The sequence below is a fragment of the Amblyomma americanum genome, chromosome 9 (genome assembly GCF_052857255.1).
Source record: "Amblyomma americanum isolate KBUSLIRL-KWMA chromosome 9, ASM5285725v1, whole genome shotgun sequence".
Lineage (NCBI taxonomy): Eukaryota > Metazoa > Arthropoda > Arachnida > Ixodida > Ixodidae > Amblyomma > Amblyomma americanum.
Window position 1 is genome coordinate 146,219,272 of NC_135505.1, and position 18,170 is coordinate 146,237,441.

Here is an 18,170-nt window from a genome sequence, read left to right on the forward strand (position 1 = left end):
GTGGTGTGCTATGCTCGGCGATAGTTTTTCTTGGCAAGGAAGAAAAAACTACAGGAGTGGAGGAGAAGGAAAAAGCCTTTCTTCGGGGTCAGCGCTAAAGTCCAGTTAAAAGTCTTGCGCCGCTAAGGCCCGCTGATCATCTGCCGAGCCCGAGTGTAGCCAATCCACTAAGAAGGAAGGGGGGAGGGTAGGAGAAAAAAGGAGAGGTAATGGCAGTGTTGCATGAGTACAGAATGTATCTGCCCTCATCATCGGACAGTTGGGGCAGTGAGGTGTGTCACGCCATCCGAAGTTGGCCAGTATTAGTGCGGTGGGGAAAATCTTAGCTTAAACTTTGCGAAGGACGTGTGCTTGTTCCGTGTTGAGTGATAGATGAGGTTGCGGCAATCTTGTGCAGTTTTTCCTGGTGTTCTTGTGGTGGTTAACTACTTTCTATTGGTATGTTGCTTGTTGTATGTTGCGAATAAGGCGCGCCACCACTTCGCCTTTCACTCCGGTTCGAGGCGCTGTTTTCAAGGCTCCGTTTTCAAGCTATCATAGCATGTAATAATGGTTTCTCTTACTTAGCAGCTAATGTATCGTCAGTGAAACACTTGGGCGAAGTCTATGGTAGAGTTTCTATGCGAATAAACTCTCAAACTATGTGACTAAACACTACAAGGATGCTCCAGTGTGTTTTGATGCGGGCCAACGGCATTTCTCCGGCAATAACCGGCAAGTAATAATTGGTTTTGGGGGGAAAATAAATGGCGCAGTATCTGTCTCATATATCGTTGGACACCTGAACCGCGCCGTAAGGGAAGGGATGAAGGAGGGAGTGAAAGAAGAAAGGAAGAAAGAGGTGCCGTAGTGGAGGGCTCCGGAATAATTTCGACCACCTGGGGATCTTTAACGTGCACTGACATCTCACAGCACACGGGCGCCTTAGCGTTTTTCCTCCATAAAAACGCAGCCGCCGCGGTAGGGTTCGAACCCGGGAACTCCGGATCAGTACCCGACCGCGGCGGCTGCGTTTTTATGGAGGAAAAACGCTAAGGCGCCCTTGTGCTGTGCGATGTCAGTGCACGTTAAAGACAGAAATCCGAAGTTTTTGCGCATCCACCTCCTTAAGTACCTGCTTCTCCTCTCACCATGAGAAAGAAGAAAGGGTTCTGCGGGTTGTTCGTGCTCCAAGGCAGAACCTTGGAGAGGTACCAGGCCAGCAGCATCATGGCAGCGTCCGATGCCAGCATCACAGCCCACAGTTCCAAGATGGTGACGTTGTCTCGTTCCAGCACCCTCCTGGCAACGAGGGACCATCCGGCGCGTCCTGCGATGTCGACCATTCGCAGAGCCAGATATCGGAAGCGATTATTACGGAAACAGCTCTCAAGACAACCTGCTACTTGGGCACAGTCAGATAATGTCACCAATTGTCCACTGAATACCGGGTGTTTCAAGGAAGACTTTCAAAAATTTTCAAAGATAGGCTTTTCGGGGTAAAAGTACGGCTTTTTCGGCATGGTATTACCAGCGTTGGTGGATACTAGAAAATCGGTCTATTGCCTAAGTAGTACACTGGTTAACTAATTTCTTATAACTAACTTATTAACTATCACACATAAACAACTGGTTGCAATTGGTTATTTATAGCCGGTCGTTAGTAATAGCCATACGAGTTTTTGGATTTCGAAAACACGATTACCCTCGCCGCTTTGGTTCGACAAAATTTGGCTGCATCGTGCGAAAATACATTCCCGTTCAAAAGTATGCAGGCAAAGTACGCTTTGCGTGCATCCTTTCGAAAAGGTGTGCAGGTAAAGTCGAAAATCCAAATTTTGTCGAGCCACAGCGCCAAGGGTAATCGCGTTTTCGAAATTATATAAACTGATATGGCTATTACTAACGACCAGCTACAAATCTCAAATTGCAACTAGGCGCCTAACTCAATGATTTTATAAAGAATCACCGGTTTTCTGGTGTCCGCCAACACTGGTAACACTAAGCCGCGAAAGCCTATTTTTACGCCAAAAAGGCTACTTTTGAAAATTTTCCGCCGAGCACCCAGTATGTGGAACTGGAGTCCAAAAACTCGAAGGACAGTGAATTACCATTAGCTGCGGGAACGCGATAGCATAAGAGCCTCACTGTGAGCTGCCATGCACGACTTCTCCACCTGCCAACCGTGGCACCTGACACCTAGCTACCAACGTGGCAGGTGTCAGGACGCAGCTGGCAGTTGTCAGGACGCAGCTGGCCAACTTCGGCAGGTGACAGGGTTCTTCCTATGGCAGCCACCTCCTTGTCTCTTCCTCTCTTCCTCTTTTCCCCTATAAGAGCAGAGATTGATTGCCTTCTCCCCATTTCGCCACCTGGCTCTTCCATGTAACACCCGTGCAGGTGGTACACCTGTATACCACCCTCGTCACCTGCCAGATGGCAGTTGGCAAAGTGTGACACCATCGGCGGGTCTGGGGACGTTGGGCCTTAATGATATCGCATGATGTACGTTTCCTGAAGCAGCATCGACAGGATTGAGATGAAAACCGGCAGAGGTGAGGAGTTTTCTCACTATGAGTAGATTATGAGACTGGGGTTATCTGAATCCGCTCCACTGCGGACGTCTGGCGTTACCTCTTCCTCTTGATGCGAGTCGACAGGCCCATACTGTTTTCTATTCACTGTCCTGTAGGCACTTGCACTTACTATTCCAGCTCAGAGCTTGGAAGCTACAAGCGCAAGGTGACGGCTTTCATTGGCGTGATGTTTTCACGCACTCGCGAGTCACACATGATTTTTTGTTTGTTTTTCTATAAGAGCACCACCACTGTCACTTGGTGTTGTATAAAAACATCAAGTGGCAGTGGTGGTGGTTATAGTGTTGTTATTTAGAAATGAGAAATTATTGAAGAAATGAACGACAGCAGCAAGAATTGGTACTCGTCCTTCGGGCACCTAGTTCAGTTTAGGTTATGCGAGTTTAATGTCCCAAAGCGACTTATACCCGTGTTACACGGGTGTTTTCAGCGGCAGTTCAGTTGACTCTCAGTTGAACTGAACGGCAGTTAGCGGTGTTACACGGCAGTGCTAACTGCCGTTGAAATATCTTGAAAGAAGTTAGGACGGCGCTAAAACGACAAAGACAAAGAGGCACGAACACAACAGGACGGGCGCCCGTCCTGTTGTGCCCGTCCTGTTGTGTTCGTGCCTCTTTGTCTTGGTCGTTTTAGCGCCGTCCTAACTTCTTTCAAGATATGAACCAACTAGCCCAAATCAAAGTACTTCGTTGAAATATCAACGGCAGTTGAGTTTGACTGAGATCTGGGATCCCAGTTGAACGGCCAACTGACAAAATGGCGTCCTGCGGACCGAAAAACTTGCCCTTTACTGGCCTGTCTTGGCTCAGTGTGCTTAGCACCCGCAAATTTTTACCGCAAAGCAAAAAATACACAAAAAGGATTGTCTCTGTAGTATAGAATATATTTCCACTACAATCATTTACAAGAAAAAAATGCACACACTGCTTTTTTCTTATTTACACTTCGCTCTAGACGCGAGGTCATGTGGTTAGATTGCTAACTGAACTGAACGCGAAGTGCTCGTGTAACAGCTGGCGATTCCAACTGAGCTCAACGGCAGTTGAAATCCTCAACTGGCGGTTAACTGAACTGTCGTTGAAAACGCCCGTGTTACACAGGTATTAGGCTATGAGGAAAGCCGTAGTGAAGGAAGCCGGAAATTTCGACCACTTGGGGCTCTTCAGCGCGCACTGACATTACACAGTACACCTAATCAGCGGTTAGCGAGAAATAAAACAAGCCGTGAGGCCTTCCTCACGGTCTGTCTCGAATACGCTGCCAGAAACACTTACAGAAGGTGGCTGAAAGAAGTTCGGTGTTAAGGACGAGCAAAGGATCGAGTCAATTTATTTAGTCACCTCTTCGGGTAAACATTCGGTGCTGACTTGTGTGAAAGAAGTGTCTACGAAACAGCCCAGTGTGCGCTGCGTGTGCAGGTACGAATACCTGTGTACTGTCCCGCGACCTCCACTGACCTTCGTAGTCCCTGGCGAGGAAGATGATCCTCAGGACAGAGGCTGTTCCAGTGTGTGGCAGCACCCCCGACCGAATTTTGGTGCCTCTGGGTGCCAGGATGTACTCCGGCACGGTCACCAGCTTCTGTCCCCACTCGATGAAGAAAGGCGCGACTATCGTGGTGAGGATTCCCACCAGCTGTCCCGTCCAGCCTGGGCGAAGAAGGGCGGTGAGACAACCTCCAAGCACCCACTCACTATAGTTGCGCTTCGCCAGTGGTAGCCCCGTCAGAAACTTGAAAATCTCGCAGTAAGATTAACGCAGCGCAACGCAAGATTAGCTGAGACATTGCGACAGCGTAAGAACCTCGTTGTGAGCTGCCATGCACGACCATGCCATACTACAGTGGAGAGGGGTATATTCCCTCTCCCCTATGCCACGTTCGAGCAGGTCGCAGCTGGCTCTTCGGTGTAGCAACTTTGGCAGGTAAAAAGTGTGGGCACATGCGGCTCTTGTGTTGTCGCGGCGGAAGCCAGGGTTGTACAAACCTGCCAGTGATGCGGGAATGGAAATTCCGCGCCATATGGTACCGGAAACGGACATCCCGGCGTATCTGGATTCATGTATCTACTCCTGTTTCTACAGCAAGTTTCGGCTAGATTTGCTCAGTCTCGAATCTGGTACTACTAAAGAACTCTTCTCGCACCCACGCCGATGCTCACCCTCGGGAAACACCCATGCGAGCATCATGGCGAAGAGCGTGTGGCCGATGTGAAACATGCCGAACGAGGCTGCCAGGAGCGATGGGTCGATGTCGTGTGCGTACGGAGTCCCGGAGTCCTTCAGCTCGCGGATGTACATGACGGCGATGACGGAGGCCCCTTCGAAGACGGCGAACGTGATCGCGGTGAGGAAGTGGCCCACGAAGAACTGGCCGCTGGACAGTCCCATGATTCCCTGGTGTTCCTGGAATACGAAAGCACTGAATTGAGCGGGCTTTGATAGGGCAGCGAATGCGACGTGAATATTACACTGCTTGGAGCAATTCCAGAGGTGGAGTAATTACTCATTAGCCTCCACATGAGCACAGCCTTGTTGTTACAGACGAAGCTACGAAGCTTTATCAGAAACTTCGCAGTGGAAGAAAAATTCCTCCTGGAATCACACCCGAGACCATCGCCTGTCAGGAAAGTCGTTGTACCAGCTAAGCTGATTCTGGTCAATTTTTGTGGCGCAAGGGCATCTGTTGCCAAAGAGCGAAGTCACAAAAGGCATTTCCGTCTACACAAGACTGGGTCAAAGAAACATTTCCCAGACATTTGACCCCAGATAAGCCGAGTACAAAGGATAAAGCGTGCACCCATTGTGTCACCAATTTGTACGCGGGGGCTCTGGGGATTCAACCTCGCACCTCCTGCATGCTGGGCGGATGCTCAGACCGCTGACCCAGCACCTAAGCTGACCAGGGTAGCTAGCAGACGGTAGGGCGAGGCGAAACTGACCAGTGACGTGAAGTGAGAACGGCGTCTGGACGCACGTGACCCCGTAACATACCTACCCGACCTCTCCATGTTTTGAGTTTCGAGGCTTCGGATTCGGACAACTGCGACGTGTATTCCATCCCTTCTGACTTAAACGAAACGCTACGCGTCGGTAGCTAAAGTGTGTGATCGTCGGTCTGCTACGGTTGTACTCACCGAATGACATTTTCCAGGACCAAACGCTGCTGGAAGTTGAGTGTCATGTGAGATACAACCAGTTCCACTAGATTTGCTTGCAATACTTGCACGGAACAACCTCGAATTCCTTGAAAACGCCCTACATGGACAGCGCAAGCTGTTACAAATAGGAAACGTGCACCAAGTTTTGCCGAAGCAGCAGTCCCTTGTATTCGAGACTACTCACCCTCCATTTTTCATTTTGAGCACCACTGGCGTTGTGAAAAATACCAGCACGTGAAGGAATTCACAAATTTAAACAAACATAAGAAATTGAATTAAAGATATCTTAATTTAATCGTACTGGGTGCGTTAGAATAGAACACATTTTTCTCCTGTGCTCGAATTGTGGCGTTAGGAAAATGGTTTTCAGCGGCTGTACGAGACACCCAGGAAATTTTAGGTGTTTAAGCGGGAGCCGAATAGAGCGCGATTTTTATTGGCGCCAGCCATTTGCGGGGACTCTAGTTAGAGCGGAAAAGTTTGCCGTCGTCTGAATCCTCGGCAGATATAATATGGCCGCGAATATGTCTACTGTTTGTTTATTCATTCTTCGAAGCTTGCGGCAGCACTACGTGACAATACGTAGGTTTCTGTGGGAGATGAAACTCGCGGTAAACTCCGGTACTCTAGCTCCGTCTCGCTTAGCACTGACAAAAATTTTTTTGCAGTCTATGGTGTAAGTCTATCGACGTTTTATAGAAAAATCCTGTAGTCTACCCTACAGACAATGCAAATCCTATAGGCAGTCGATAGTCGTTACAGAAATGTATGGCCATACACTTCCAGTACACTTTTGTTTATAGACAGTTTATAGGAATAGACAAAAGCAAATACCTATAGGGAGGCAGTAGTCTATAAGAAGTCTACAGAATTTCTCTAGACCTTATTTATATAAATAAAGGTATTGCGAGGAAGAGGTTATGAAGAAAGGAAAGGCGCAAGGCGTTTCCAAACTGTAGTCTCGTCCAAGAGCGCAAAATACGTTTTCGCCGACTGTCATACTCGGCGCATAAACGACAATAAGAACACAATGATATCAAAACAAGTTATCCCAGCTATCCGGGCAGATCTATTTGCAATTACTGCAAGGAACCACCGAGGAACCCATTGATCTCTCTAAGACATGCTGCACAGAGATATCAGCGCCAATTACTCTCCTCGCGTGCTATTGTTCTTCGCGACAAGCAAATTAATGCCGCAGTTAGCCGCCATTTTACTGGTTTTCCTGGCTCGAACGCTTTCTTCAGGTCGCTAACGGAGTACGCGTAAGTCGGCGAAGCTGCACTCACCGCGAGACCGGAGGAGAATTCGTACTCGATGGCGCCGATCCTCCGCAAGAGCGGAACGAGGAAGGCGATGTACACCCCCGAAAACAGGGGCCCCAGGTAGTTGACCGTGAGGCCGTCGAACGCCCAACCCGGCAGGCTTTCCACTTTCATCTGCCGGGAGAAGAATAATATTGCCTTGGAAGGGGCGCGCCTTACCAGAATTTCTTTTGACAGTCTATAGACTGTTCATAAGACTTTTTCAGCTAAGTCTGTAAACAACCAGTAGGTTCATAACCACACACTTTTAGTAGGATTTGGTCTACAGACAGTCTATAGTGTATGAAATTTCTTTTCAGTCTATCGACTGTCCCAAGACTTTTTCAATGAAGTCTATAAATAATCTATAGGTTCATAACCCCACACTTTTAGTAGGATTTTGTCGACAGACAGTCTATAGTGTATGAAATTTCTTTTCACAGTCTATCGACTGTCCCTAGACTTTTTCAGTTAAGTCTATAAACAGTCATTAAGTTCATAACCACACGCTTTTAGTAGGATATTGTCCACAGTCTATAGTGTATCAAATTTCTTTTCACAGTCTATCGACTGTCCGAAGACTTTTTCAATTAAGTCTATAAACAATCTATAGGTTCATAACCACACACTTTTAGTGGGATTTTGTCTACATACAGTTTATACTCTGAAATTTCTTTTCACAGTCTATCGATTGTACCTAGACTTTTTCAATTAAGTGTATAAGCAATCTATAGATTTATAACTACACACATTTAGTAGGTTTTTGTCTATATACCGTCTGTAGTTTATGAATAGGCAAAATGAAATATGTATAGGAAGGAATGCGGTTGTAGTCTAGATCCTACAATATGTGCAAATGTATATAGAATAGTAAATACATACAACCATATCATGTCCAAATATTATTTATGTGCACGAATGTATGTTTCTTCTATGTAATATGTTTTGTTTTTCAATTGTGTACTTAACAGCGAACTGTTATGTAGCCGTTTCAGTCGCTAGAAAACTGCCTCTTTGGAGGGGTGGTGAGGCTTGTCAAAGCGGTCGCGAGGACTGCTTTTTCTTGTCGCCTTCAGTTCTTTTGCAAAGAAAACTGGTTGATTAGTTGCTTGATTGATTGATTGATTAGGGAAGTCTGTACAAAATCAATTGACCATTTCTATAATAGGCGCATCGACAACCCACCCCTTGTGGGCGCCCTACGGATGATAAAAACAGCCGGCTTGCTTGAGCCTCGATTCGCACCTAGGCCTTCTTGAGCAGCAAGCCGAAAATGACAGCCATCTGCTGCGACCATGCTCGCGACATTCTCGTGTCTCGTTAATTTCGCCGTTCCCCCTGCCTCCGCTGTGCCCCGTTGAGCCCTCAGCGCGCGCCTTAGCAAAAGAGGTGTAAATGTGAAATGTCATTATAATGCGACACCGCTAGAAGCCCCACCACACAAGAAACACGGCGTGGTTAGTGATAATATTCGCTGACTGGTCGAGGTCAGTGATGACTTCAAAGGGTCACGTGGATGGCCGAGAGCTGATAGGTCGAAGGGGAGGGTGGCGTCATGAGATCACGTGACAGTTAGGGCCGAGTTGGCCAATTGCGCTGGCATGTGACATGGCAGAGCAATGATTTGCTCTGCCGGGTTGTGGTACGTCATGAAACCACGTGATGTTTGCCGATTTTGCAAGTGCACTTGGTTATGTGCAGACGTGTCCAGAGTGTAGACAGGAGTGGCGTTGTCTTTTAACGTTGAACTCGCGAGACGAAGCGATTTAGCTAGGAATAGTCGAGCGCTCTCAAATAGACACTGACTTTACGTGTGGCTGAGTTATGCGAGCTAAATTTGGGACCAACACGAAATCTTGCCCTGGAAAAATATCAAACAAGAGTGTAGGTTAGGGCAATCCATAAAGATTGAAAAATTGAAAAAAAAAAAACTGGCATTGGCTTAATCTGGCTAACCCTGGAATTCAGCGAAAATCAGTGCACGTTAAAAAACCCCAGGTGGTCCCCATTTCCGGAGCCCTCCACTACGGCGTCTCTCATAGCCTGAGTCGCTTTGGAACGTTAAACACCCCTAAACCAAACCAAAATAATTCAGCGAAAAGCAAGCTAAGCTAAGCGTCTCAAGGCTCGTCCATGGCAGCTCCGCTATACGCTCGCGACAGCCGTTCTATATACGCCCACACGACCACGTAGCTGTGATGTGGTGTCACATGGTCTTACGACACCCCAATCGGATGTCATCACGTGGCGGCTTCGCATCACCCCGTCAGATGTTCTTAACGTCGCAGGTCAACCCGAAGGTCAGCCAATGTCAAAGGTTGAAAACTAAACATTTTGACAGATTTGCCTCTCTGGTTGGGTGTGAAGACTTATAGTGAACTGCACATCTCCAACCAAAAATTTTAACTTAACCCAACGTTTCCAAGCCGACTCGGCTCCTTCATCAGGGGTGACTGAGGGCAGTAGCTAGCATCTTTTAAGTATGGAGGGGTGGGGGGGAGGGGGGGGTCAAAGGAATGACAGCTGTGACGCGAAAGACGCGGAGGAGGGGGTTGAGGCTGTTAGTCACGCTGGCGCACTACAGGGAGGTGGTGAATGGCGACTTTTTTTCGTTTAGTCGATGAGCGAAGTCCCTGGGCATATACTGGGGGCAGGTTTCCTTTTGTGCGGTTGATATTATTTGGGGTGGTTTGGATATGCCAGGATTCCAGAAGGAGCCTCTTGTGGTAATTTGTTTCGGTTCCCAGGATGCGGGTCTCTTCAAAGTTGATTCTATGGTCGGAGTCCTCGGAATGTTCGGCTACTTGATTGCGCTCTCTTGTGAATTTGCGGACGTCGTTTTTATGTTGCCGAATCCTTTCTTTGAAATTTTTCGTTTCGCCGATATAGCTTGCGTCCCAGTCAGCGCATAAAATTTTGTAGACAATGCCTTGGGCTCTCTCTCTCTCTCTTGGTGGCCGGTCTTTGGGAACAGGTAGGCAACTCGCGAGACGAAGCGATTTAGCGAGGAATAGTGGAGCGCTGTTACGCTCGACTATCACTCTCAAATAGCTCACTGTTGCGCATTTTGTCTACAGACAGTCTATAGTGTTTGAAATTTCTTTTCACAGTCTATCGACTGTCACTAGACTTTTTCAGTTAAGTCTATAAACAATCTATAGGTTCATAACCGCACACTTTTAGTAGGATATTGTCTACAGGCAGTCTATAGTCTGAAATTTCTTTTCAGTCTATCGATTGTCCCTAGCCTTTTTCATTTAAGTGTATAAGCAATCTATAGATTTATACCTACACACATTTAGTAGGCTTTTGTCTATAGACCGTCTATACATGGCTTGCACTGACGTCGTAGCTGGGAACCCTGGGATACTGTTCCGCCATGTTGGTGCAGTCGCAGCGGCCGTGGTGCACTTGATGCAATTCGCGCGTACGGTGTACTTCGACGGCGTTGCGATGGTTATCTGCGCTGTTGTTGGATGCTCCAACCGCACTTGTTGGGCGAAATCAACAAACACAGACTTTTTTCGTCTTCCAAAGGTCATCGAGCATCAAGGTGACCGTACGAAAGCTTTATGCGCGAAGCGACGGGAGGTGTGGCTGGCTCGTATAAAACGTGCCGATCTCAACACCGAAAGGACGGGCATACGTGTTTGCGGCGCCCACTTCGTAAAAGGTAAGTCCGTTGCATATGCACAATGTTTATTTAGGCGCATGACGTACAAGCATAGCGGAAAATCTCATTTTAAACAAATTTTTCTTGCATTTTGTAGGCAGACCATCAAAACTGTGGGAGGAGACGGACCCGGACTGGGCCCCCACGCTTTTGCTCGGCTACAGCGCAAAACATGGTGATCCCGGTCGCCACACTCGCGCGGCAAGACGACGGACCCAGAAACGCGCGGCTCAAGCGGAGTGTCAGGCTGAGGAGTCGGCAACAGTGGAGGCTACGAATCCAAATTAACATTGGACACATCTCTGCGAAGGCACACGTCACTGTCGATCCTGTCGCGCTACCGGACCGTCGAAAACGGCAACAGCGATGGCTTGATCAGTTAAGGCGGGCCATAAAAACTGCGCGACGCGATAGGCGACACCTAAATTGTTGGTCGGCAAATCTGTAGCGAGCGATAACAATCTCTTCACTCGTGACCGTTTCTTTTTTGCGCAATAACTTGTTGGGTTTCCAAACTAAGATAAACCAGCAACGGTTCCTTTCATATGCCCATAAAAATAGAATAACTCGTGATTTAATCTGAAGGCGTCCAGGTTCAGTACATATGAAGAAATGAATCACTAGCCTGACAGTTTGTAAACAGTTCTTTTTAAAACTTTACTGAGTGATTGCTTGCACTCAGTCACTTGTGGATTTAATAACCGTTATTTCTTTACTCTAATCCTTACAAAGATCAATGCCCTGCGGCTTACCTCTCCAAGTAGAAGCACCTTGTCCCCTTGCAGCTGTTTTGCCGACAGTCCCTTCACCCAGCCGCTAGTGAAATAATTATGCGCCTCGGTGGACTTAAACGCCTTCATTTCTTCAAGGGTCAGAAAGCTTGCAGAAAAAACAAGGTAATTGACGATGTCACCGTAACAAATCTCTGGAAATATGTCGACATCGCTTGTGTCCGTTCCCGGCCGCAGCATGAACGGGTCGATATTATCGCAGAGACGCACTTTTTCCGCATACCGAACGCGCTCCGACCCCGTAAGATCTAAGCGGTAGGTAGCGTCTAACGGCTGCTTACTGAGAAGCGGCGGAATGCCACACAAAAGGCAACAAAATTGCACGTGTTACCAATAGCGAGGAAACGCGTGCGACCCGCACTCCACCGACTCCGCACAGACTGCACCAACATGTCCGCCGCAGCGCGCGCCGCCGGACGTGACGTCACATGCAAACCATGTATAGTCCATGAGTAGACAAAATGAAATATGTATAGGAAGGAATGCGGTTGTAGTCTACATCCTACAATATGTGCAAATGAATATAGAATAGTAAATATATACAACCATATCATGTCCAAATATTATTTATGTGCACGAATGTATGTTTCTTCTATGTAATATGTTTTGTTTTTCAATTGTGTCCTTAACAGCGAACTGTTATGTAGCCGTTTAAGTCGCTAAAAAACTGCCTCTTTGGAGGGGTGGTGAGGCTTGTCAAGCGGTCGCGAGGACTGCTTTTTCTTGTCGCCTTCAGTTCTTTTGCAAAGAAAACTGTGACTGATTGATTCATTGGGGAAGTCTGTACAAAATCAATTGACCATTTCTATAATAGTCGCATCGACAACCCACCTCTTGTGGATGCCCTACGGATCGCACTGTTGCGCTTTGCCTACCTGTTCCCAAAGACCGGCCGCCGAGAGAAAGAGCCCAAGGCATTGTCTACCAAATTCCATGCGCCGACTGCGACGCAAGCTACATCGGCGAAACCAAAAATTTCAAAGAAAGAATTCGGCAACATATGGTGAATTCCAATCGCAGGCCCGGAGCGCTCTGCACGCTCCGTGACAGAGCGCCTGAATCCGGCGCAGAGCGCGCGACCTGAAATTGCGATTGGAGTACACTTGCTCTGGCCAGAGCATACAGGCCAGAGCATGTAGGGCGCCGCTATCGCCGCTGAATAAGAACGTCACGCAAACTTCCGGTCGGATCCGCCGATTTCGGCGGAGCAGTCCCGACTGCTCCACGGAGCAATCTCGGCTCGGCAACCGCTCCCTGTCTACGGTTGGAAGACTCGATCCGTGCCTCAGATCTGCGTTTGGAATACAGTTGCTCCGAAAAGAGCAGGAAACGTTGCTCCAGAAGTGCTCCAACTCTGCGATTGCAAGTCACCAATAAAAACGACGCCTGCAAATTCGCAAGAAAGCGTAATCCAGTAGCCGAACATTCCGAGGACTCCGACCATAGAATCAACTTCGAAGAAACCCGCATCCTCGTAACCGAAACAAATTACCACAAAAGGCTCCTTCTGGAATCCTGGCATATCCAAACCACCCCCAACAATATCAACCGCACAAAAGGAAACCTGCCCCCGGTATGGACCTCCTGCATGTTTGTAAACAAACGAGGTGGCGCTGCAGTCGCTAGCGAGCTCGTGGTAGGCAAAAGGTCGGGGAGTGGCGTCGCGGATAGGTGTTGAGCGCGGGTTTTCAAAGCTTGCAGGCACGTTTCCAGTTTCTGCGAATCATAGCAATGGTCGATGCTTCCAACTTAGTAATTTGTCGAATTATACGAGCTCGCGTTGTCCACGTGCGGCCTATAAAGAGAGTTTGCCACTGTGTATTGTATATATGGTTAGTAGTAAACATGTAGAAAGCGTTCCTGCCGTTTATTTATGCGCTAGGCATTGAATAAAACAAGTTTTGACACTCTGCACTAGCCGGAATGATTTTACTTCGGGCCAGTAGTGAGGGGAAGTGCTGGCGTTGTTTCGTCGGAGCAGACATGCGCTCATCGTCTGCTGACATACGTACGTGTCGCGCTGCGCGAAAAGTGGGGACAGCGTCGTGTCCCCGATCTCCTGTCTCGCTTAGTGCTGTTTTTAGCCGCATGACCACGCACCAGCCAGGCCGACTTGTCCTCTTGTTGAACTGGTCGATTTGGTGAGAATTTTTGATTTCTAGAATTATTTTCTTTCCTAGCCCTGAAGTCTAGTTTCGTGACGAAAAATTATAGCAAAATATTGAGTACAAATTTATAAATTACGCTTTTTAGAAGTGTGGTCGTCAAAAATTGTGAGGTAATTTCATTGATTTCAGTGCCGCATTTCTTTCACCAAAGCGAAAGCGAAGATGCCATAAACGAGGGAATAACCTTTAAGGTTCGTTTTCTGACCTCTCACATTTTCTGCGACTGGATCACTCACCTTCGTAATTCGCATGAAAATCAAATGATTCCATTTGTCGCAAACTATTCCTGAGACGTTGAGGAGCGTAATAAATCTCTCGATTTTTTTCCCTACACGTGCAGTACTGTGTTAGTTATTTTTTGTAAGAAGCGTTTTTATGTAACTATGCATGCATAAGTACTGATCATATAGAAAAAGAACTAATCGCGTCATCATACAGAACGGGGCTTTATGTACATGCTGGCATAAGAAAAACTGCGCACTATCTACTCAATTATTTGAGACCTAGCTTGGGGGGACTTGACGACGGTGTTAATTATAATTACCCAGAACTGCACCAGGTATAGCTATAAATAAAAGGAATTACTGAAACTAGCGTAGGAATTCCATATTTGCACAAAGTTAGTTACATATCGCATGCATGAATAACGAAAACACTTTTCATGCCGCGTCACCTCTCAATCTCGCCACGTGTCTGTTAATAGCACGCCTGCGGCTGCTTCTTTCCAAACAAGCTTCGCGATCATGTGCTACCTCATGAAACATGACACATGCATGATGCAATGAAAAAGTATATGGCGTTTAGCACACTTAAGGTACGCTATTCTAAGCACACCAACGCGACCGCGCAAGATTGACACAACTTACCAGACTTCTTTCTACTCGAATGAAATAATTACGTCGTCATATCAAGAAACAGTTTCAAGTAAATATTAAATGTCACAAAACGCGCCATTAAAACATGGTGTGCTATTAACAAAAAAACGCATTCCTTGGGGGCGAGTGAACCTGTCGGCGCCCCGTGCTCTCCGGCTCAAGGTGATAAGTACGTACGTGTGCAGTTGCATATGTCTTTTTTTCCTTGAGCAATTATCAGCCTACTATCCTGAAGTTCAGGTGAATGAACGCAGTAACTTGCATGCTATTAAGTGCATTGAGTGGCAGTGCCTATCGACTCCCAGACTTCGCGCTTTACTACCGTGGCCCAATGCCTGTTAGCCAGTTTCCGAATGCGGCATTTATGCGCGAGAAACCTATCGCGGCTAATTTAATATTTTTTATGCTACTGCGCGGATCCAGCAGTGACGCAGCTGGTGAATATATGCTGCTTCTGCAGTGCACAGGCTTGAAGCAGCCGCCGGTAACTGCGGCAGCTGCGGTAGGCACGGGCAAGCGGAACCTGTTTTGCCTACCATGCGAAAGTCGCTGCTAACGTCAGCGCCACCGCATCTTCGTGACGTCGCGGGGTGAAGGAGGTCCATATGCCCAGGGACTTCGCTCTTCAACTCAACGAAAAACTCGCCATTCACCACCTCCCTGCAGTGCGCCAGCGGGACTAACACCCTCAACCCCCCCCCCCTCCCCCGCGCCTTTCGCGTCACAGCTGTCATTTCTTTGACCCCCTCCCATCCATACTTACCCCCGAATGCAGAAATGTAACTTGGCTCGAACTTAACTTCCATCAGTCTCAAGTGAGCTCCATCGTGTTTCATAAACCGAACTCGGCTTGAAGTGCGACTTGCAACCGGCTTGGCTCGATCCTAGTTCGGTCCAACTTCAAGTCGGCTGAGGAGCTTGCTTGAAGCTGACTTCGTTGTATTTTCCAACATGGCCACCTACCGATCGGACGTCGCGCGGAGGGTAGCTGCGTTCGAGTTCGCTTGCCACGCCATGGACGTAGTATTTTCTGAGGCCCATTCGTTGCCGAAGATCCCACGGCCAGCGTTACAAGATCGGGGGAACCCGATGGAGCTCTACGACGACGAGCAGTTTCTCGCCCGCTATCGGTTCTCCAAGAACGCCGTGCGGGAGCTGCTCACCGTGTTGCCCCTGCGTGAAAGCCCCGACAACAGGGGACCGCCTATTCCTCCGATGCTGCAGCTACTCCTGGCTTTGAGGTTTGATGGGGCCGGTACTTTCCAAACCGTCACCGGGGATCTGGTGCGGATTTCGCAGCCCACGGTGTGCCGCGCAGTTGGCAAGGACACCTTGCTGATTGCCAAGCACCTGCGCCCGATGCTGGTGCAGTTTCCAGCCGTCTCGCAGTTTGGAAAGCTGATGCGGGACTGTTATGAGATCGGTGAATTCCCTGGTGTGACCGGCTGCATAGATTGCACGCATGTCCGCATCAACAGCCCGGGTGGCGCAGATGCGGAAGTCTACCGAAACCGCAAAGGCTATTTCTCCATCAATGTGCAGGTGAGCAATGAAAATTGAAATTCTCTGAACAGTTGCCACTGTTCAGCTCATTCGTATTCGTTCGCGTCGTGTACGTGCTGTCATTTTATTTATTTCCCCGCGGTGCTACGAACGTACAGTCACAAGATTACTTGCCCGAAAGAGGCGGGTTCGATCCCGGCCGCGGCGTTCACATTTCGATGGAGGCGAAATGCTGGAGCCCTGTGTACTGTGCGACTTCGTTGCACGCTGAAGAACGCCAGGTGGTAGAAATTTCCGGAGCCTTTCACTACGGCGTCCCACATAGCGAAATGTGTCTCTTCGGAATATGCGATCGAGGCCCAGCATTTTGTTTTAGTACTGCTTTATAATGTAGCTTTGTACTCCATGAAGAGTGTAGCTTCGTTCTCCATGCTCCATGAAGAGTAGCACTACATTCTAGGCGCTATATTACCACGCAATCACTGTGCAAATTCACCGCAAGGAAGGTTAGTTAATGTTTCCAATGACAGTGCATGACAAAGTTGACAAAGCTTGACCACACTTTCAAGCTGTGGCATTAAATCAACGCAATATTCCTTTATACGTGCAGGTACCAAAAAGCCCACATAAAGACACGGAATGTGGTCGAAAGGAAATTCGGTGTCTGGAAGCGCCGCTTCCCTTGTCTGGATATGGGGCTCCAGCACAAGCCGAAACAAGCTGCAGTGATCATCACAGCGTGTGCAGCCCTGCATAACTTTGCATGTTTGATGAAGGAGCCACAGCCTCCTATTGAAAGCGCTCCCATCCAGGACGCTCCACCGGCTCGCACCAGCACGACAGCAGCGAGGCGGCCAGAGCACCTGCCACCTGTTGATGCTGTCAGCGACAGCTTGTCGGGAATGCAGGCACGACGGGTGCTCATCCATAAGAGCTTCACATAGGTAAGAAATGCACAGTCCTCAACACTGTCCCATGCATTTTGTATAAAGCATGTTTATAATGCGCACTTGCTCATGCTACCCGTATCCCAACTTTTGTGCAGGAACTAAAGAAATGTTAGAGCAATGGGAAAGACTAGCAGCAGTTCAAGCGGCGGGACGAAGAGGTCGACGAAGTGCAGCTGGGGATCCTGAGTGACTCCTGAGAGTGTGCTCATCATGACGCTCTCTGATCTACGACCGCAGACCTTCACTGCGAATACACCCCTTTACACTAGAATTTTTTCTCAGCTTCGGAAGCTTTTAAGTTGCGAGCTTGTTGCATTAACAAACTGCTACTCTTCCACTTCTAGGTTCTGCATTTCTTGCTATAGTGTTCTATTTCAAATGCTATTTTTCAAGAACGCTGTATTGATCTTGCAGGAGGCGAATACCAGAAAAGCTCTTGTTGACCCTGCTGCTGAGGGTCTTAATGGCGCTCAGTTCATTTGTTTAAGAGCTGCTGCCTTGGCGGCTTTGCTTACACGCATGTGAAAAATTACCAGATTTGGTAAAGTACAACAGTTAGGCCTTAGGTGGAGCAGTCGCAGGGCTTGTGCACCTTTCCACAGAGCAAACATTTGTGTGGCTGCTTTGGTAGCGGCATGGAATTCAGGTTCCTCACAGCAAGTAGTTCTGCTACTTCGTCTTTTCTACTTTCATTCGGCTTGCACTTCAAGCTTGGGCTCTTGCATGTCTTCCATGTGTTGAGTATAAATTTGTTTTTATGTCACAATTGTAATGACAAAGAAGTGCCCATGTGGCAGCGGGACTGCTCTCGGCGAGCGCGTGCTTCAGGTTGGTGCTGCTGGAACCGTTGACTGTCTGTGAACGCTGTTCTGCGCTTTATACTTTCTGCCCGGAAAACCCATTGCACAATCATTAATTTCAAATATCCCTTTTACAACAAAACGAGACGTTCCCGATTGCCTACAAAGATGAAATTCCAGATCACTGCGAAGTTTAGTTTTCTGGCTTGCCAACAGAGGTGTGTTATGAATCAGTTATTAAATTTCTCACTTTTTTTTTGGCTGTATTGAGGTAAAAAAAAACATGAGTGTATTCTTTTCATTTGGTTTGCTTTCAAGATGGTGTAGAACGGTCGAACCTTCAGCTGTCACACTGGAGCCTTCTTTTCAAGG

General features: G+C 47.9%; 1 protein-coding gene across 1 annotated transcript in view; it reads right to left on the minus strand.

The window, feature by feature from the left end:
- LOC144103766 (phospholipid-transporting ATPase ABCA3-like) overlaps positions 1 to 18,170 on the minus strand; it is a 37,336-nt gene that overhangs the window by 2,572 nt on the left and 16,594 nt on the right. Inside the window, exons 5-8 of the mRNA XM_077636420.1 lie at positions 7,024 to 7,173; positions 4,736 to 4,979; positions 4,034 to 4,225; positions 1,131 to 1,309 (exon numbers count right to left, since the gene is read on the minus strand). Of these exons, the coding sequence (XP_077492546.1) occupies positions 1,131 to 1,309; positions 4,034 to 4,225; positions 4,736 to 4,979; positions 7,024 to 7,173 (765 nt within the window). The remainder of the gene's footprint in view (positions 1 to 1,130; positions 1,310 to 4,033; positions 4,226 to 4,735; positions 4,980 to 7,023; positions 7,174 to 18,170) is intronic.